The sequence below is a fragment of the Hakea prostrata genome, chromosome 7, assembly GCF_041222555.1.
Source record: "Hakea prostrata isolate BN-2017 chromosome 7, UWA_Hpros_2, whole genome shotgun sequence".
Classification (NCBI taxonomy): domain Eukaryota; kingdom Viridiplantae; phylum Streptophyta; class Magnoliopsida; order Proteales; family Proteaceae; genus Hakea; species Hakea prostrata.
This window is the reverse complement of record NC_142606.1, coordinates 39342113-39363862: the sequence shown is the minus strand read 5'-3', so window position 1 is coordinate 39363862 and position 21750 is coordinate 39342113. Positions and strand designations below refer to the sequence as shown.

General features: G+C 38.0%; 2 protein-coding genes across 2 annotated transcripts; both read right to left on the bottom strand.

Moving 5' to 3' along the window:
- Window positions 1–745: 745 nt before the first annotated feature.
- On the bottom strand, window positions 746–12859 carry LOC149011103 (uncharacterized). Its single transcript, XM_089162561.1, has 5 exons — window positions 12383–12859; window positions 12080–12284; window positions 11894–11963; window positions 11626–11767; window positions 746–931 (listed from the first exon to the last, which is right to left on the bottom strand). Exons 1-5 carry the CDS (start codon window positions 12857–12859, stop codon window positions 746–748), a joined length of 1080 nt encoding a protein of 359 aa, XP_089018687.1.
- An 898-nt stretch (window positions 12860–13757) lies between these two features.
- LOC149011102 (uncharacterized) lies at window positions 13758–14434 on the bottom strand. Its single transcript, XM_089162560.1, has 2 exons — window positions 14180–14434; window positions 13758–14063 (listed from the first exon to the last, which is right to left on the bottom strand). The coding sequence occupies exons 1-2, from the start codon at window positions 14432–14434 to the stop codon at window positions 13758–13760; spliced, it is 561 nt and encodes a 186-aa protein (XP_089018686.1).
- Window positions 14435–21750: the final 7316 nt, after the last annotated feature.

Genomic DNA, 21750 nt, shown 5'->3' with positions numbered 1-21750 from the left:
TTTGGACTTCGTCATAAAAAAGGAGTAGTCGGGAGATAAAGTTGTCAAATGTCATAAAAGGTTCGGAAGAATCAAATTAACGCTCCTAAACGCATCCCCTCGATGTCCCGAGTGTTATCTTCAATTAAGGTACAAGTTAATCTACATGATAACTTATCTCATTCTTAAATATCTCTTGCGTGAGGGAATAATACGATATGAGAAAGTATTATGGCAATCATTGGAAGAGTTCGAGAAAAAGGAGGCAAATTTCTATTTCATTATAGAAGGCCGTGGGGGGCCAACCCTTTCACACAAAAAAAGAAGATAGCTTCCTATTGGTCTTTAACATTTTCGGCCGAAGGATCTTTGTTTGAGGCAGGCTTCTGAGGTTCTTCGGAGAAGAGGCGGCGAATCAGCAAGATACTTCTCGATGTCTAGATCTGTTGGAATGGGATCCTCTTCTTCCCAAACCCAATTGGGGAAAGGCAGTTCAAGCTTCTCAAAGATTTCCTTGTGACACACGCTCGAAAGGGAGTTGTGTCAAAGGAAGGGTTAAATTCAAGAATCTTTTTCCAAACATCATTCTGCCCCTCTCGATAAGCTTGAAGGTTGAATGAACCCATCGGTCAGTAAAAGGAACGCTATTTAGATACTTTCGAATGCAATCCCTCCGAAGATCTTGTGAAAGATGTTCAGGTTTGCTGGGAACCGCCATCTTCTTCAGACGTTCGTTATCCTTGGCTTGAAACTCAAGGCTCTCAGCTCATGCGGTAGCAAGATTTTTCTGCTTCTTGGCTTCAAGTTCGGCAGCAGGCAGACGACTGACCGACAAGTCAAGTTCTTTCCTCAAAGAACTAATGGCCTTGTCATTTTCCTCCTTTGACTCTTCGGCTGCTTTCTTCAACCGGTCAACTTCAGAATTGGCATTCGCCAAATTTTCTTCACAGGTCTGCAGCAAGGAGCCACTACGACCAACTCGGCTCAATGCTTCCATGTGTTGGTAGAAGCTCACCACAACATTCCTAGGAAAAGTAGGAGGATTATCAAAAAATCCCAGGAGAGATTACAAAGCAAGTAGTGAAAAACTCAAGAAAAGTAATACCTCGTGGAAAGACGAACCAGAGTGTCGTCTTGCAGGGTTTCGAAGGCCTGCCGATCGGCAGGCATAAGGCCGAGAGAGCTCCACTCGGCAGCCTTCTCGTGGTCTTGCGTGACTCGGTCTGTCTCCGTCAACGACCACTGAGGGACGAAGATCTCCTAAATCCTTATTCTTTTTGGATTTCTTAGGGGCAAAAGCATCGATTGAGTCATGCTTCCTTTTGGTTCGAATGGGAGATGGGGCCTCGACCTCTTCTACCATCGGTTTCTTCCCTCTCCCCGAAGCCTCAACCACTGGCTTCAAGTTTCTAATACCCTTATAAGGGGTCTAGAGGAGGCATAGAAGCCACATGTTCTGCAGTCAATGCTTGAGGAGACCGTTGCTCTACAGTCACAACAAATATTGTCTGGATTCACCCGAAGGTTGTTTGGATTCATTCTTGGAGGCACTACAAAGAAAGACGAAAGTCAGAAAGTTGAAAAAGTTCACAATATATTCAAGAAAGCGAAACATGGCAGTTAGAAAGCTCACGTTGAGCCAACCCCCAGTATTGAAGAATGGAGTTGTATTCCATCTCATATCCATGTATCTCTTGATACCATGGAATTGACTTGATCTTCTTGACAACAGCTCTGTCTTCTTTGGATAGTTGAGGGACCCGGTTGCCCTCAGAGTATGAAGTGTACAGTTTCCAGGTGGTCGGGAAGTTAAGGTTTGATTGAGGCGCTCGGCAGAAAAAATACCGCTTGCGCCACCCTTTGTGATTGGAAGGGCAAGTTCCCTTGGCAAGAATGTTGCCCCACCAGTCAAGCTCAACTTTGTTGCGCTTGGAAAGCACAACCCAGCCAGGAGGATGGGAAAGAGAAAGAACATGAAAATGTACAAAGAGAGGAAGAGAAGGTATGATGCCAAGTTCAAAGCATAAACCCAAGAAGCCGACGATGAGACGCCAGCTATTGGGAAGAAGCATTTCGGGACAAATGTCCCAATGATTTAGAACATCAGAAAACAAAGTATTGAAGAAAGGGAAAGCGAACTCCGCTTTCAGAGTATCTATATACAAGGAAAATTTGCCAGGAAGGATCGAATTAACCCTCTCATCAAAAGTGGGGGCCCTAAGATGGTACGAGGAAGGAAAGTCGAAGCGTTGGATGGCTAGCGGAAGGTTCTCCTCAGTAAAGGAGGAAGCAACAGAACCAGGTCCATTAGAGGACTTGATAGGTTGTTTGGACTGCCTAGAGGATTCGGCAGTCACCTTCGTAGTCCTAGAAAAATAAAATGGACTGATTCTGTTGTAGCCATTTCTAGATAGATTGAATTTGTTTCTAGGGGTGCAAGTTTGACTCTAGCGGCCCTGACCCGCTTGCCCTAAGCCCGCCCTAAGTCCGAATAGGGCTTGGGCTAAAGATTTTGGCTCTAAGGGCGGGCTTGGGATTACTTTCTGGCCCACCCAGCCCATCCTGGCCCGTCCTTGATTTTGGCCCTGATTGGCCCTAATTTTGGCCCTAATCTTGGTCCTGATTTTGGCCCTGATTTTGGCTTTGATCTTGGCATTGATCTAGGCCCATGATTTTGGCTTTGATCCTGGCCCTAATTTGAGTCTAAACCCTCCACCCATATGGAGATAAATTAATTTTAATCCACATGGGTGAATACTTGACAAGTGTCCAAATTTTATTAAAACATGATCATGTTTTGTAGAAAATTAATAAAAATAAATTATATCCTCATTACTACCAATGTAGTAAGCATCCATCTTATTTTGGCCGTGGTCCTGACCCTAATTTTGGCTTTAGTCTTAATGTTAATTTGAACCTAATCATATACTAGATTTTTACCCTAATCATCATATTAATATTGATATAACTATAAGTCTCGATTTTGACCTTCAGTCATTTTGATCATATTAAACTATATATGAGTTCACTTTTTTATATTATTTTTTAAGGTAATTTTTATTTTTCGAACTAAGTCATTTTTAGTTTCCAAAAGACATTGACTTTGTTTTTTTTTTTTTTTGACTAAGGCGAGATAATATATTATAAATAATAAAAACTAGTATATAGAGAATTAATATTTAACAAATTTACACCTCAACTTCTCATCATGAATATTGACATCTTTCTTTTACCTCCAATGTGATATTTCAGAAAAATTTATTAAGGATGGATAGTTGTGTTTGTAACTAAAATATCATTTTCTTTAACTATGAAAAAAATACCAATACTAAATTATCGTTGATTTACTTCACTAAACTTCATTTTTTTGAATTATAATGGACAAAATTCCAATCGTTTGGTTTCCGCAATAAGTTTCATTTATTTTGAAAATATTTTAGGTAATATCACCAATTTGAGTGAATTCGATTTTCTTTCCCTCGGTCAGAGCTTTATTCAATTTGGTTTAGTTGAGAAAAAAAGAGGGAGAGGGGGGGGGAGGCAAGGGGGGGGGGGGGGGGAAGAAAAGAGGGGGGGGGGGGGGGGGGGGAGCGGGGGGGGGGAGGAAAAAAAAAAAAAAACAAGGGGGGAGTAATTCCTCTTTTCACCCAAAAAAAACACCCCAAAAAAATTTTTGTTTTTTTTTTTGTTATGGGGGGTTTTGGATTTGGTTTTTTTGGTTGATTTAGGTTTTCAAGGGGGGATTCTGAGTCATAAAATTATGGAGTGTGAATTTATTTATGTTTAAAGCAACACTATCAACTTATTGACTATTTTATCATTTTGTAGGAGCTTTGAATAATCTTATATTTCTATGAATTTTATTTTTAGTTTACTTGTGATACTTTTATGTATTATTATTATTATTATTATATAAATTTACATTTGATATTTTAAGTCAAGGATAAGACCAATTAAGGCTAGGGACAAAGTCAATTAAGGCCAGGGCCAAGAAAGGGTCAATCAGGATCAATCAGGGCCAAGAAGAAAGGGTCAATCATGGTCGGAATTAGGACCCAATCGAGGTCGGGGCCAATCAGGGCCAACCCATCCCGTCCTGGCCCAATTAGGGCCAATTACGGTGAGAATGGGCTTGGCTTGGCTCTATAGGGCTTAGGAATAGGGACAATAATCCTTGGCCTTGAACTAGGACCAGGGCGGAAATGAGCTAAGATTAGAACATATAGGGCTGGGTTTGAGATTGCAAAAGCCCGGCCCAGTCTGGCCCTGTTACAGCCTATCTGTTTCAGCCTTTCTATCCAGCTATTGAAATTTTATTGTCGTCACAGTACACGCGAGATGGAGAGGATCTGAGTGCTAGGAATTGAGTTATGAAGCAATCACTTTCCAATTCAGATTTCTTTCCCCAGTCTTTCCAGGCAAATTTCGTTTGGCGCTTTCCTACAATAGTGTGGGAAAACCTTAAATGGCCTCATCTGTAGAATACTTAGGAACCAAGAAACAAATGCTTAGACTCTTGGCAAAAGTGATCTTCTCTTTTGATTGTCTCCCACGCCACTTGACAGTACTCCCCCCTTCACACGCTCTAACAAACCTGCTATATATAACTCCCTCTCTTCCGTCGTTTCTTCCTTCAAGGAACCTTTCTTCTTTTACATCTAAACAAGATTCAAAGCCCAAGCAATCATCAAAACCAAAATGGCTGAAAACAAAGTAAAAGTTGCAGCAATTCTCATAATTTCTCAATGGATGATTTTCATGTTGGCAGCATCAACTCAAGCTGTTCATCAAGACGGTTGTGTAGACCGGTGCATGCCTAATTGCAGGCCGGCGTGTGAAACGACATGTGAAGGGCGCAGATCTTGTGTTCAGCGTTGCATTCCTAATTGCAGGCTTGCATGTGAGGAGGCTTGCGATAAATCTCGTGGGTTGTCTGAATCAACCTTCCTTACTACTTATGGAGAACAATTAGAAGTAGTGAATTGAAGAGCTTTTATTAGGTTGTTATTAATGATAACTTATTACTATGGGCATGTTACATGTAGCAAGCTTCTGGTTTGTATATCTCTAGTCTCTTTTGTAAATAGATAATATTATCATTCGTGTTTGTAAGTAGATAATATTATTTCATTTCAATCTTGTCAGAGAAAGAGCAATTTAATGGAGTTCAGATCGTCCATATAGAGGATTGCACTATCTTCATATGCTTTCATCAAATATTGAGGGAGGCCATCTCTGAGCATGATAATGTTGATAGAGATGAACAATCATATTCCTCTCTTGAATGAGTGGTGGAGTGTGAAGATAATGTTTACTTGAATTAAATATACTCACATAACATAAAAAAAATCTTCCAAGAGAGTGGTGGCAACAAATCCTAACCACATATGGGCCTCTTGGAGGTATTGGGACCCATGCCCCAAAGTGTGAGGTCCCCATACTATCTAGGGTCTTGAATTGGAGTCTGGATCAGCGACAGTGCTCCCCGACGGCTTACTACCACAAAATACAGGGGGGCCCAGGGGTAGTGATGGGAGTGTTTTTTTTTTCAAAGGTGGAGCCACCGTTTTTGTGGTGGAAAAACTCGTCGAGGGATGATGATCCGGATTCCTTGAATTGTTTCCGTCAAGAGTAGCAAACAGTGGCACAGCTACCATAGGACTAAGAGGCTGTGGATTCCCATTTGATTTTTTTAAATTTCCTCTTGGTCTTCTGAAATTTCTCCATCTTATCGGGTTTGCCCTTTTTTAGACCTGTACAAGTATCGGTTTCGGCTAGAATATACCACTATCTGTTTCCGAATTTGAAACTAAAATAGTTATCCAAATCTGGTTCAGTAAATATGTTTTTTTAATTAAAAACTAGCGGAATTAGGCATGGAGAATGTTTGTAATATAATGGATTTTAGGTGTAACAGTAATAGTTTGTAAATTCAGGTGGAGTTTATGTGATTTGCTCTATTCAAAAAGAATCGATAAGATCACACGTAGTCTTTATACTTGAACTTGTATTCTGGAATCCGTTTTAGCCTTTCAATCCAGTGATTGAGATTTTATTTGTTCACTCATCGCCATGAACAGTACCGGTGACAACGCAAGATGGAGAGGATTGGAATTCTAGGAATTGAGTTATATATGATACAGTCACTTTCAAAAGACTTAGGAACCAAGAAACAAATGCTTGGACACTTTGGTAAAAGAGATTTTGTTTTCCTTTTGATTTTCTCCCACGCAATTCACAACACTATCCTTTCGCACGCTCAAATAAACCTATATAACTCCCTCTCTTATTCGTTTCTTCCTTCAAATAACCTTTCTTCTAATACTTCTAGACAAGATTCAAAGCCTAAGCAATCATCAAATCAAAATGGCTGATGTCAAAGCAACAGTTGCAGTAATTCTCATAATTTCTCAGTTGATGGTCTTCATGTTGGCAACTAGTTAGAACCGACTAGCTCAAGCTGTTCAAGACTTTGAGGGGCTGTGTGAAGCTTAGTCCTTGAGCCCACCGATCATGTGAGTAGAGTCCGGTGAATCTCGCTTGGCCCTTATTATTCAACCTTTGTATTTATCCAACCAACCTTGACTTGGTTGGTCTAACACGTGGAGGACTAAGTTTGAACCGAACCGAGATTCTTGTGATTCTGAAATTTCTCGATTGATGGTCTTCATGTTGGCAACATTAACTCAAGGGCGGGTGGGGGCGCGTGGGGAAGACCCGGGGGGCGGGCGCTGTGTCGAACCCCCCTGAATTGCAGGCCTGCATGTGAGGAGAGTTGCAATGAATTTTTTTTTTTTTTTTGCCATTTTTGCCCACTTAAATTGGGCCCAAACTCATGTTTGCCTATATAGTGGCAAATATTCCAGTTAGTTCAATTTTATGAACTTGAGATATTACAAAAGAACTCAATGTTAAGGTTCTAATCTTTACTGATAAGCTGAAATGTGTTTTGACATAAATGCCCTTACCTCACTCAAAATACTATATTGGCCCTAGATTGAAGTTCCCTCCCAATGTATCTCTCTTTAATCTCTCTTGCGATCCACTGTTCACACCAACCGTTCTTCCTCCTCCGATTCCGACTACTTCTGGACTCCGTAGCCACCAACCACTTCTAGTAGTCAACATTAGCGACCTTTGTCAATAGTATAACCCACGAACACACCACCTCTCAACATCTCTAACCTCTGCAAAGCACTAGGAAACCTTCGCCAGCAACTGTGTAAAGTATAACCATTGATCAACACCACCGCTATGTCTCTCGTGGGCTACAAGGTCTTCAATAGTGTATATCAGGTATGGTCATGGGTCTTTGGCACACCAAAACACCAACGCACGCAAACACAAGCAACCCTGGTGCTTGGTGTATAGTGTGCAGCTCGACAAAATGCCTATGTGAGCACCGTGTGCACACACAGGCACACCACGCTCGCAGAGCCCCCATAGGAGGCCCCAACGTAGGCCCAGTGGCCCCCCCTTGACCCCCCCCCATGCAGGCCCCTCTAGCAAGCCGTAACGCTGGACCAACGGCCCACCTAACCCCCCCCCCCCACGTGTTTCCTTACTCTCCTACATTGTTTTATTGTAGTTCAGATGGAAGTTTGTTTTTTTTTTTAAGCAAATTTCTGCTTCATCACATTGTTTAGTATTGATTACCCTAAAGGTCATCACATTGTTTAGTATTGATTACCCTAAAGGTACGAAGCTTGGATAAATTTTGCCATGCTCATGTCCATCTTCCACATAATTATTGCTGAGTCATTTTCTAGCATATAATGAAGCTTATGTAGAAGATGGACACCCTCAATGAATCATAGGAAACAGAGTGTTAAAAGAAAAAACCTATATTTCCAGCCAATTAGGAAACTTCCAGGTTTGGCATTGAAACTCATTGAACTTCTATAATACTTTTTGCTTGTGTTTTGATATATTTTGTATTATTTAGAGCTTTACTACTTCTCTTCTAATTTTTTTTTTGGGGGTGGGGGTGGGGGTGGGGGAGGGGGAACATTTTGTAGGATGTTGACTTCCAGTGTCAATGATTGTCAAAGTAACTATCTGAAGTATAAGAACACCAATTACAAATGTGGGAGGAAAGCGACTTTCAAGATTTCTGAGGCAGATGAGCATCTTGATAGGCTTTATCAATCATGCAAAAGTTTTCTTCATGGCTATGGGTTTTTTAAGTGGTGTAATCCAGTTGGAGAAGCAAGCACACAAAGTTTTGTACTTCCCTCTCCTAGAGGAGTAGAAAAAGATACTTTTAAGCTATTGAAGAGAAGAGTAAAGCAACTGGAGAATGAAATACTATTAATGAAGAAATGATCAAGCCTCAATCAAGAATGACCAAGCCAAAATGAAAAATGATTAATCCTTAATGAAGAATGTAGGTATAGGTTTGTATTATGTGGTGGTGCATGGACTAGGTAGTTGGGGTGGGTTTTTGGATCACTTGATGTAATCATAATGGATGCATTGTCAAAGTCGGTTGATTGTAGATAATCACTTGATGTACTTGCTTAACTGATGTAATTGTTTCAATGAGATGAAGATTTTGGAAGAAATCTGATCTTTCATCATTTTCTAATTAAATGATTGTTTTTATCCACTTACATATATGAAGCCTTATTAGCAGTTCTCCATGTAAATGTAGGATTTTTGGCCTAGAATGTTGTCAATATAGAAATTCAGAATATGTAATGATGCAATCCACAAGTGGTATTGCAAATAAATGGAATTTTGCAGGGGTGTTTTATAGATGAATTCTTCAAATATTTCCTTACAGCTAAGCAAACATTAGAGAGGGTACTATGCTGCTCAAGCTTCGGATTCCCTAAGTATAGAAATCTATTCAGTGATCATATAATTTAAGGTAGGATCAGACGACAAAGCTACCTTAGAGAACACTTGAGTTTTAGGATACATCAGAAGCCACTTATGAATGGAAAAGGCTTGATAAAATCTATATCTTATATTATCCTCCTACTCTCCTCCTATTGCCTAACAACCCTTCCCGATCAAACCACACTCTATAACCATACTCTAAATGCCTGGATGTTCCTTCCACCGCCTACAATTTCTCCCTACCTTTTCATGCAAGATAATATAGAATTGAAATCACCAAACAAATCCACTAGATCTTCTATTCTATATCTACTGACTTCACAAATTATCTCCTAGACAATTCTTTGAAGGGATTTGTCAACATAACCATATATGCATGTCACAAAAAAAAAAAAGGTGCATTCTCTTGTTTAGTAAAACTACAAGATAACCAACAGGGGTTGGTCCAAGTGGTAAGTAGCTTGGTCCGCTTAAGCAAGGTTCGGGTATCGAAACCTTGTGGATGCAAAAAATTCCCGCTGAGAGACTCACCCACCACGCCGGTGTGCGCCCGGACGAACACGGATAGTGCAAAGCCTTGGAACCGGGGTTGGCAAAACTACAAGATCACCAAGTAGTCACAGTTTCAGGCCAAAATGAATAAGTGACATCATATGCACTGGAATTTTATTGGTTGAAAATAATGTTTTTAAACGGGTTCATGTAGATTCATGAGATGCATGATACTGAAAATTTGAAATCTATTGAATGGATTCACTTGGGAGATCATAGATTATATAATGATCAAGTGGATTCTAGGAATGCCTCAGAATATTCAACATTAATTTTCAAGTACAAATTTACTATCTACATAGGTAAAACTCAAATCCACAACTCAAACTTATGATTAAACTATCATTACAGATATCAAATTCCAGTAGAACACTCAACAAGAGTACGATTGTCTCCCTACACTCAAACAAAGAAAGAAATAAAATGAAATCCACATAGGTACAACTCAAATCCCATGCACTTTATGGACTTTATGGTGTTTATAGATATATTTGATGTTCATCAACACTCTTATCTCCAAGTTGTGAGTAGGATCCTATAGTATGCAAGGGCTGCACTATATTGATTTGTGGTGGTGGTCTCAACATTCCAAAGTCATCTAAGTATGGGGGGAGGATTGCTCCATCGTATGATTTTACCATCCAATCCGTTAATGGTGTATTTGGATTTTTTTGGTTGTACCAAATGTTACATCATTGACTTGGACCCTTACCATGTCCAACCTTACTATATCCAATTGGGCCAATGTGAGCATCCAAGTCAATGAATGGCCATCTATGAAATTTAATGAATTCCCACATGCAAGACGAGTCGTAACTCTGAACTCCACCTTATATCTGGTTTCAACATGATTAAGCATAGTGTCATAAATGTCAGTAACCAACTCAATATAAGAATACGTATCTAGGTCAACTCATTTTCTATGTATGTGTTTGGTAATGTTTCCGTTCCAAGGAGACCAGTTCTTATGTAAAACCATTTTTACATGTTTCTATGCATAAAGAACATTTTTTGTTTGAAAATAGGCGTTTGATAAACTTGTTCTAAAAGTATTCCAGGAACAATTTGGTGTTTGATAAACTTGTTCCAAGAATGGAAAAATAATGTTTATAGAACATATGGATGTTTGATAAAACTGTTACAGGAAATATGTTCTTATTACAAAAATTTATAGTTAAAACAATAAATATGACTAAATTCACACCCCACATTAAATATGGATACCAAATTCAAATGTGTATGAAACCAATTAAAAACTTGGATTAACAAATAAGAACTAGATTTTTGTACGTGTGGGTCCCCTTAGTAGGCCATGAACTAATGTTAGGTCCCCTTAATGCAAATTAATGTTGGATCCTCTTAATGAATATTTGGTATGTATTTTTTATAGTTTTTTTCAAAAGCCAAATTTTGAAGCAAAGCCTTTATGTACATGTTATTTATGCATTTACGTTTATCAATTAGTTTAGCTGTGTTTGAAATACACTTTCAATTTACATGAATTTGAAGCAACTTAGTAAAGCCTTCGATGGAGGTACCTTAGTGCTGATGAATCCGATGACTATTTTTTTAAACCAACACATACTAGAGGAAAGGAGAAAAAAAATTAAATTAAAATGGCATGGTGCTGTTCTGTGTAATTGTGAAATGACACCATGCAGTTTCACTAATTGTTGCCCTTTAAAATTTGAAACGACATGGTGCCATTTCAAAGTCTTGCAAAACGACACTATGCCGTTTCACTACCCCTTCAAACTTTAAAACGGGATGGTGCCATTTTGCAGGTGTTTGAAACGGCACCATACCATTTCACTAAATATACTTGAAGCTCTTTAAATTTTAAAGGTGTTAATATAGTTGGGACCTACAAGTAATATTTTGCATTAAAGAGACCCAACATTAGCTTATGGCCTACTAAGGGGACCCACACGTAAAAAGCTCCAAGAAATATGAAGGTCAAAACAAATAAATACATAATATTATCCTTCATTACAGAAGTACATAAGCTTAGTTTTCATTTATAATGTTTTAACCAAGTACATAATAAACAACATTTCCTAAATCAAGTTCATATAAAGAGAATACCATGTAGAGCTACATTTGTATCTCATTCATTCCATGCATTCTAACTAGTTGATTAGCAATGTTAACTCTAATTATACTCATTGCATTGGAACTATCTCTTTGACTCGTATTTTCATTTCCCTCAATGTATTCATGATGATCTGGATTCAATTCATCTATAACTACCTTATCATCTTCCCATAGGTCAACAAATTCTTCATCTCCAATTTGTTCATCACGGATGATATTGTGTAGTCCACAACAAGCAATTATAATATCACTTTGGATGTCAATCGGGAAATTAGGCATTGTTCTCAAGATTTTAAATCTATTTTTTAACACAAAGCCAAAGCTATGCTCAATAACATTTCTAAGAGAAGAATGTCGATAATTGAACATCTCATAAGCTGTTCTAGGCCTTCATCTGTAGCCTTTGTAATTTGGTAGATGATACCTCTCACCTCTAAATGGAGCAAGGAACCCCAACTGATTGGCATATCCCAAATCAACAAGATAGTACTTACCTACAAAGTGAAATACTCACATAATTACATAAAATCAAATGCATGAAAATATGAAAAATAATCAAATATAACATGAAGCCCATCATTACCAAGTGGCGGATGTGGAAACTACAAACTTGCATTTCTACGTGCTTGTTCAAGGATTCGACTATCATTTGCACTACTTTCCCATTCAGCATACACAAATGTAAATTTCATGTCGAAGGTGCACGCACACATCATATTTTGTGTGATAATATCTTTTCTATTCCTATATCTTCCTTCTTCTTCTCTAGGTACTACAGCACTAATATGACTCCCATCAATTGCACCAACACAATCCTACATTAGATGAATGTGTAATTATAACTATAATGATTACATAAAATAAATACATGTAAGCTTTAAGTTGTTTATTTGTTACCTTAAAGTAGGGATACCACTTTGGATTTGTACATATTTTTTTCTGGAATTTGATGAAATGCTGGTGGTTGAATTTTTTCTTTTGCTAATTGCCTCATAGCCTTCAATACAATCCGGAAGAATCGAGTGACAATCTCTTCAGAATGCTGAAAATTTTCTTGAACATCCTTGCTACTAAAGCCCTTGGTTATTATTAACATAAACATTGCAATTTGTTCATCAACCTTGAGATATTGACTGTCTTTCAACCATCCTTGATGTATCACTAATGTGCAAATGTTCTGAAAAACATGTCGTTCAACTCTAAATTCTTGATAGCATCTATCTGCATGGCTTGTAAAAATTTCATGTACAAATAATGGTCCTGGATGCCGGCCATCTCTACATGGTTCCCTTCTAGGAATCAAATAACTAATGACGGGTACCAGCCACAAAAGGACTATACTATCATCTTCATCAGATGATAGAGAATTTCTATCTAAATCACTTGACATGATTGCAATTCAAACATCAAGAGACAAAATACATATGAAGATGATAGCGTCAATTTTCATAGAAATAATGATAAGTTAATGGGCTTAATATTAGAAAAATGTCATTGTTAAATATGTAATCATTAGCACAACATGAATAATTAATTGTAATATTATCACTAACATGTTCAAATGTGTGCAACATACAACATCGAAAGTAACACATTTACATACATTTGTACAAAACAAGTTTCATTTGCATCAATAAGTGGAGCATACATACAAAAAAAAATACATACATACCCTCCCCACTCTAAGTACATATAAAAGGAAACCTCCCTACGTCAACATTACACATTATATATACAAAAAGAATGGTCATCCTGTCAACACTGTGCTCATCTACATCACAAAAAGAATGGACATTTTGTTAGCATTGTGCCCTTCTGCCTATCTATATCATGTGGAATATCTAAATCTAATTTTTGTCATGTCTTGTACCTGCAGTCATTCTCTAACTCTACATCATTATGACTACTATAATATGAATACCATACAAAAAATGGGTATCCAACTCCAAAAGGAATGGCTAATGCCTAACTATCAAAATATTCCTAAACCAATCATCAAAAAGGCCTAAACTACATCCTATTGCAACATGTCAATCATCCAACTCCTCCTCTTTGGAACAATTGTCACGAATGTTTTCTTCCACTCTGCATCATCCCACATCCACTGTAGTACCTTTTGGTAAGTTTTTTTGGATATTCCTTCAATGCTGTCTAAGATAATCTAACATGCCTCAATGCTAAAGTCGATTGATGTAGTAGTAGGAGCAACATTTCCAGCCTTTGCACGAGATTCCTTCTCCATCTTCCAAGAAATAATATTTACTGACTATTGCCAATGACCTACTAGCTTATGTCCCAATACTCCTCCTTTTAGCTGTTGGTGTCCTATTTGGATGGCTCTTATTCTGTTGTACTTCAACATCAATAGGTTCATCAACCTCCACCTGAATAGTGCGTTTCTGTGTGGGATTTGGAGGTGTAACTGTGTTCAATTCATCTAGAGAGTCATAATCTCTAGTATCTTTTATTGCTATAGGTTTAGATGCTTGACTCTTCCTTCTGTCTCCTCGAGCATAATGTTCTCCAAATATTTGTTGCAACTCTTCCCAGTATGGTATACCATTCTTCCTAAATTTACTCCATTCTGGGTGTTCCTAAATATTAAAACAAAATATAAATTAGCTTTGATTGGTATAATAACCTGAGTATCGATAATTTGTTAGTAAAAACTACTTTGATATCAACATTTACTGGAACTACCATCATGTACCTTAATAGCATTGTCCCACACTTCTTCATCATCCATAGTGACTGTTTTTGTCTCTGAGTTCCAGCCAAATCCTGTAGTATCTAGAATTGACTTAAAGACACTATACTCTAACCTCAACTTATTCATTTTGTTTCGAAGTTGTTCTCTCATAAATGGATGACCCAAGGCAACCTCCAACCTTTGGTGGATATCATTCCATGCATGCTTCTGGAATATTGTAGTTGTCTTGTTCTCAAGGTTGACATGCTCAAGCATCAATTCAATAAATACTTTGACCTCTTTATCAGACTAATTTGCAGTCTCTTTCTTTGGCTTAGTAGGTTGTGCCATTATAGCTATTCAAAATATAAAAATTAGAATTATACTCACAATCTATAACATGTATGCAATACCATTTAGATTAAAAAAAAAAAAAGAAGAAGGAAGAAGGAAAAAAATCTTATCCAACGAGCAGAGCATTTAGAAAAATCAAGTACCCAGTTAAGCCACTACACATGAAACCAAATCGTTTTGATTTCTTACCTTACTCCAATGAGAAGAGGTTGTTGATGATGAAACTAAGTAGCATTTGTTGCTATGAACTGCCAAATAAAATGGGGAGTTGATCGTAAGCAAAGAAGAGAGAAATTTTTTTACAGTGAAATCAACTTACTCAAGGGAAGCAATCGCTTATCGGAACAAAGACAGAGGACGAGTGGTGTTCTCCGGCATCCAAGCCTTCCAAGGTTTCATTAGAACCCTATATCGACTCTACCTGCAACCAAATCCATAGCAAGCATTGAGGAGATGAAGAACTAGAGGAGACGAAAGATACCGTGGAGGCGATGCCGGTTTGTAGACCTTCAAACCTCTTTGAGAGCTATAGAGAAGCTATATTTGAACCCTGCGTGAACACAGCTGGGGTTTTATCGGGAATGATTTCTGAGTTTTGTTTTTGTTCTTTTAGAAAAACAAGTTTTAGATGTTCTGTAAAGAGTGTTCTTAAGACCAATTTTAATGCCGGTTCGTTCTTTAAGAACAGAAGAATGAACCGTTTTATCAAACACTTCTAATCCGTTCTTCCATTCTTAAAGACTAAAAAAACGCCAGAAACGTTCTTTCAGAGTGTTATCAAACGCGCCCTATGAGACTTCTTGTTCCATTCAAATTGCAGCAAGTAATTTAGATCCATTTGCATGCACCATTAAAAAAGGACTTCAGTATAATAGTAAATTGTAATCAAACTAAAGACCCTCAATTATGCTATTGAATTTGACAAGCAATATCACAGAGGATAAAATTGAAGCACAACATGCTATTGAATATCCCATACGTGACATAAAGGTCACATGAAGCAACTAAACATGCACTTAGTAGAAAACAAGTAAGCATGGATTAAGCTCAAGTACACTCCACATGCATTTAGTAGGAAGCAAGTAAACATGCACATTTTGTGGTATCCTCATCTGATAAAAAGAAATCAAATTAAAAAAAAAAAAAAATTCCAGGACATAGAAATTGTATAACCCATTTTTTTTACATACAAATTGCAAAACCCACTAATGAATGTTGTATCTTCACCTTAGATGAAACAAATAAATTCATCTAATCATCATAATTGCTTAGAAACAAATCTGCCTATTTATGGACTTGCGTATTTTACACACAATAATTTTCCAACATTTGTTGCATTACATATCAATAAATGACTAGAAACAAATGGAGTTGCAAAGAACCATTTGAAACATATGGTGCCACTATAAGAGAGAACATAATCAATGCAACTAGATTTTGAATCAGTTTCAAATGTATCCTCCAATATTTGAGCTCAATAATCTTCCAATTTTCATTGCATTTACATATGAATACGTGACTGGTAACAGATGAAAGATAAAGAACAATACCAAAGAATTTGTTGCTACTATAAAATGGAAATCAGTAATAGAGGCAACAGAATAACTGCATATCCCATTAAGTATCATTATTTTAAACCAAACTTGAATGTCAAGCACCAAATGAGAGGGGAGACATTGTGGCACTGATGTTCTTCATTCTAACCCTAAATCTACTTTGTTGCACACAGAACAACAGTAGAATGAAAGGCTTATGTTGAAGATGAAACAATCTAGGTAATACCCCACATTGGAAGTTAACCCAAGGCAATACCCCACGTTGGGAGTTAACGCAAGGTAATACCCCACATTCTCACCAACTTTTTACACAACACAACCCACATTTTAACTCTATTGTGTACTTAAATGGACAATACCCTTACCCATTATATACAAAATTCCAATTTAATCACAACACACTAGGTGTTTAACAAAATGCTTGTGAGATCCCAGATCCTGCTTTTAAGTGTTATATTTGACATACTTACATCTTAACTCACTGTGCACTTAAATGGACCTACATTTACCTAAATACCCTTACCATATGCAAAATTTCAATACAACCACACCTTGTTAGGTATTTGACAAAATGCCTGTGAGAGTCCCCCATCCTGTGTGGACTTAATTTTGATAAGGACAATGCTCCATGTGTGTTCTTTTAATGGGTTTTGTTTTTAGTGTCCCACTATCATTTTTTTTTCTTCTTCCATTTTTCAAATTTGTTTGTTATATTGATATGGATCCCCATGCTAATCATGTTTCAAAGAATTTTACCCTGTTGCAACTCTTGACCTATTCTTGTTACTCCTGGCCTCTCCATTGAGTATTTAATTTTAGATAAAAATTAATTACTCACCTTCTGGCTGAAACAAAACCCATTAGAATTTGTAGAACTAGCCAATGATTAGTACAACTGAAAAATAAAAGTGAAGTGTTTGGTAAATACAATCAGTGAGTTTGCATTGTTTATCTACAACACTAGTACAACTCAATTAAACCAACCAGTATAATAAAATGTGAGTTCTGAGTTGTTTATGTACAGCTTAACAAAACCAACTTTGACTCATACATGAAAATTGTAGCTACTATCTAGAACATATCTTTGCTCCTCCAGTGGTTGGTTGGCCTCATTTGGTACTTTGCTCCCACAATAAAACAACAAAGATGATCATGGGATGGGAAACCTATCGTCTTTGTTGTCGCTTCCTTTGTTGCCCTCTGTCCCTCCCTTCTACGATTATGTGCCTTCCTCTTCTCAATTACTCTTTGTTGAATAGAAGAAGAGGAATCCATCCTTCTCCAGCTAATGTTCTCAGACACTTGCCTCCCCTGTGTGCCACTCTACCGAAATATACATATATAATGTAAGTTGAAACTATTCTAGACGACCCACCAGTGGACCACAATAGTTGAAGTACTTATAACCACCTACAAGTTGACTCGATGTTCTCAACTAAAATATGTGAATGCTATGTAATAAGATGACATTATTCTTATAGAATCATCAACTCCCTGCCTCAGACGTGTATGTTTCATGTTGTAGGTCCTCACTTGCATTTTGTACTCAGTCTTATTGTTTTTGTCAATCTTTGCTGCATAAATCTTCCAAGGGCAGCCGTTCAAGTTGCAAATGGAGACAACCCTACATTTTTCATTGTGGACCATAATCCAATTTGAAAACCCTCTTGCTTCACATATTTATCAAGTGTAGTCCTAAAAGCATACACATCATCAAATGTGTCTCCAACCATGAACTCAAGTCTATGTGGAAAAATTGAGGCAGCAGGTGTTCAACATGGAAGCCTCTTCTTCTCTCGTACCTTCCTAGATCTACGCTTCCTAATCAATACTTCATCTTGTAGGGACCTTGTCAAGGCCCTAGTGATCCTTCGCTTTCCCTATATACAAATATACATAAGTTGACTCAATGTACATTACTATATACATGATTTAAATGTAACCAAATAAAGGCAACTCTACATACCTCAGTTTGTACTCGCTTCCTCTTACATTCATGCAGTGGGTTGTATCTTTTCACAACAATACTCTAACCATTGTCATTGGTCCTCAATGCATATAGTCTCCAATTGCATTTGCGGCCTTGCAAGTACCTTACACTTCTCATTCTTTGTCAACTGTCTTTCAAAGCTTTCTTGCTCAACATAATTTGCCAAGGATGCCCTGAAAGCATAGAGATCATCAAACCTATCACCCACCTTGAACTCATATTGACTAGGTGGAGCACTTGTTGATGGTGGAGGTTGGGGGTCGATGCATCCTCTTCCATATCTACATTGTCAGTTTTATGGGGGCAATTGATGTTGTCCTGCTAGTACCTACTATGTTGTGTTGCTCCTCTTGACTTGTTGATGACCTAAATCCAATGTCATCTGATTTGAAGGGTCTTCTTCTCTGACAAATAACATCATTTAAGAAGTTGTTTATAGCATAGGTAGGGGATGTTGAGGGTCTGTATTTTAATTCATTAATTTGAAATCTATACACACCCCCTTCTTGCTTGCTAAATATATCACATAGTGTATCATCCCTGTTCACATCAATAATTCTCCCAGATTCAATAAGCCCTCTCACTTTGAAGGTCACATTGTGACCAACTGGGACATCCCACAAAATGCTATTTTAGATGTCTTCAAGCATATCAATATGGCAATATTTGTCAGGATTTAAAAATTTTGAAAACAACTTCCTACCGAGTTCAAATTGGATTGCAACATTAATATCCATTTCCTTACACTCACAAACACAATACACAATACACAATGAATGCATTAGACTACCATATTCCTACACTCACAAACACAATAAATGCATTAGACTACCATATTTCACAATTGCAAACAAAAAAATGGAAGATAGTCCAAATGAAACAAAATTTCTAAGTTTCAATTCGTGTTATGTCTGAAACAATGAAGGGATGACAAAAAGATTTATGGGGACATTGCTTGGCTGTTTTGCGTAGGACAGTAACCTGCTTGCCAATGAGTATCCCGATTCAGCCCTTGCAACATAATCAGAATATCTTTAGTACATGATGAGGATAAAATAACACCAAACCGGTTCCAACCGCGGTCGGGTCATGGACTCTGGTCGTGGATGGGTTCAACCACGGTCGGGTCAAGAAACCCAGTTGGAACCGGTCCATAGTTCAAACCAGTAAATAACATAAGGAGGAAGGAACCTTAACGGTTACAAGAGATGTGATCCCGTGGAATTGGGGATGCACGATCGTACACCAGAAGGTAACCAATACCAATATGGAATGAGCAATCGTGTTAAAGAAGGTAACTTACTATTACCTCCGAAAGAAGGGTAAAACCCTATGATCGGGTGGATGCAAAAAGGAGGCAAGGATTGATCTAATTGTTGAGAACCACAGGTAAACTCTATATAAACTAAAGGATCACATCGAGTTTGTGGTGATCCATTACTAAATTAGCCTCCGAAGGTGGCCACCCGACTATGCGGTCGGGCCACATCTAACGTCTGTCTTGTAGGAATTTGATGGCTGAACCATTTTTGGATGCATCAAGTAGATAGGTTGACAGAGAGGTGGGAACAAAATTGAAGTCATTTAAAGTTAGTTAAACCCTTGTGATAGCAACCAAAGACATGAATGAATCAAACAAACATATAAAAAACTAGTAGCAAGTTATAAAGAGTACCTTATTGCAACAAATTAAAAATTGGAAGTGGCACTATGTTGATCCTAAAGAGTACCTTATTGCAACAAATTAAAATTAAAAACTTTTATTTTGCAATTTGGATCATCCTAGGATTGAATTAGGATAGTTGCTGTGACAATGTGAGTATTTAGTCTAAGTATTGAAATCTAACCGTTGACTGTGAAACAATTGTAGACATATATCATAAAGGAGTTCTACTTTCCCTCTACAAATCAGTTGCTCACCTTCAACAGTCCCTAAACTGGTTTTGGAGACTAGTTATTCACCTCCAAGGTAAAATTGCCATTGAAAAGATACATCAAAACACACGCAAAGAGTATTATAGAAGTCCAATGTGTTTCAATGTCAAACCTGGAAGTTTCCTAATTGGCTGAAAACAAAGGTTTTTCCTTTAACACCCTATTTCCTATAATTATTGAGGGTGTCCATCTTCTACATTAGCTTCATTATATGCTAGAAAATAACTAAGCCATAACTATGTGGAAGATGGACATGAGCATGGCAAAATTTGACCAAGCTTCCTACCCTAAGGGTAATTAACCATCATACTAAACAATGTGATGAAGCAGAATTTGCTAAATAAAGAAAGAAAACTTTTGTCTGAACTACAATAAAACAATGCAAGAGAGTAAAAAAGCATGTGGAGGGGGGGCATTGGGGCCTCAGGTGGGGGGCTGGGCACACGCGCGAGGGGTGGGGGTGGTTCTTGGGGGTTGCTGGTCTAGCATTGGGGCCTGCTGGAGGAGCCTGCGTGCGAGAAGGGGGCCAGGGGGCCATTGGGCTTGCATTGAGGCCTCTTGTGGGGGCTTTGCAATCGTGGTATGCCTGTGTGCACACACGGTGCTCACATAGGCGTTTCGTCAAGCATCAGGTGTGCACACTGTACCCCCAGCACCTAGGTTGCTTGTGTTTGTGTGCATTGGTGTTTTGGTGTGACCATAGTTGATATACATGATCGAAGACCCTGTAGCCCACAAGGGACACGATGGTGGTGCTGATTGATGGGTGGTGCTTCACACAATTGCTAGTGGAAGTTGCCCAGTGCTTTGCAGAGGTTAGAGATGTTGAGAGGTGGTGCGTTTGCGGGTTATACAGGTGACAGATGTCACTAGTGTTGACTACTAGCAGCGGTTGGTGGCGATGGAGTCTGGTAGCCAGAGTCGGAGGAGGAAGAATGACTAGTGTGAACAGTGAATGTGAGAGATGTTGAGAGAGATCAAGAGAGAGATGTTGGGAGGGAACTTCAATCTAGGGGCAATATGTTAATTTGAGTGGGGAAAGGGCATTTACTTCAGAACACATTTCAGCTTAATTAGTAAAGGTTAGAAACTTAATTTTGGATTTTTTGTAATATCTCAAGTTCATAAAATTGGGCCAACTGAAATATTTGCCACTTAATAGGCAAACAAAAGTTTGAGCCCAACTTAAGTAAGCAAAATGGAAAAAAAAAAAAACTCTTAATTGAGAACAATTAGAAGTAGTGAATTAAGAGCTTTGATTTGATTGGTTTGTTATATATTCATAATAACTTATTACTGTGGGCATGTTACATGTAGCAAGCTTCTGATTTGTATATCTCTAGTTTGTTTTGTCCACATATAATATAATCATTGGTGTTTGGAAATATAAGAAGCTTCATGAAATAATACTTAAGGTATAATATGAGAGATTTCGTTTTATTTCATTTCAATCTTGTCAAATGAAAGGGCAATTTTATGGAGTTCAGATCCTCCATGTAGAGGATTGCACTGCTTTCACACTCTTCCACCAAATATCGAGGAGGGAGGCCATCTCTGAGCACTGATGAGATAGACTAGAGATGAAAAATCCATCTCTTGAATGAGTGGAGTGTAAAGCTAGTGTTTCCTTAATCAACAAGTAAATTAAATACACTTAACATAACATTAGGTGTAACCAAGGTATTTATTTTATCTAAATCAACTTTGCTAAACCAGGAGAGTGGAGGCGACAAATCCTAACCGTATATAGGCCCCCT

What these genes read in the sequence shown, in the direction of transcription:
- LOC149011103 (XM_089162561.1), bottom strand. Translation starts at nt 12,859, where the DNA reads ATGTCAAGTGATTTAGATAGAAATTCTCTATCATCTGATGAAGATGAT. An exon ending in ACAAGCACGTAGAAATGCAA is followed by an intron (nt 11,964 to 12,079) that starts GTTTGTAGTTTC and finishes TTCACTTTGTAG; the next exon opens with GTAAGTACTATCTTGTTGAT. An exon ending in GCTCCATTTAGAGGTGAGAG is followed by an intron (nt 11,768 to 11,893) that starts GTATCATCTACC and finishes GTTAAAAAATAG; the next exon opens with ATTTAAAATCTTGAGAACAA.
- LOC149011102 (XM_089162560.1), bottom strand. Translation starts at nt 14,434, where the DNA reads ATGCTTGAGCATGTCAACCTTGAGAACAAGACAACTACAATATTCCAG. An exon ending in TGTGGGACAATGCTATTAAG is followed by an intron (nt 14,064 to 14,179) that starts GTACATGATGGT and finishes TTTAATATTTAG; the next exon opens with GAACACCCAGAATGGAGTAA.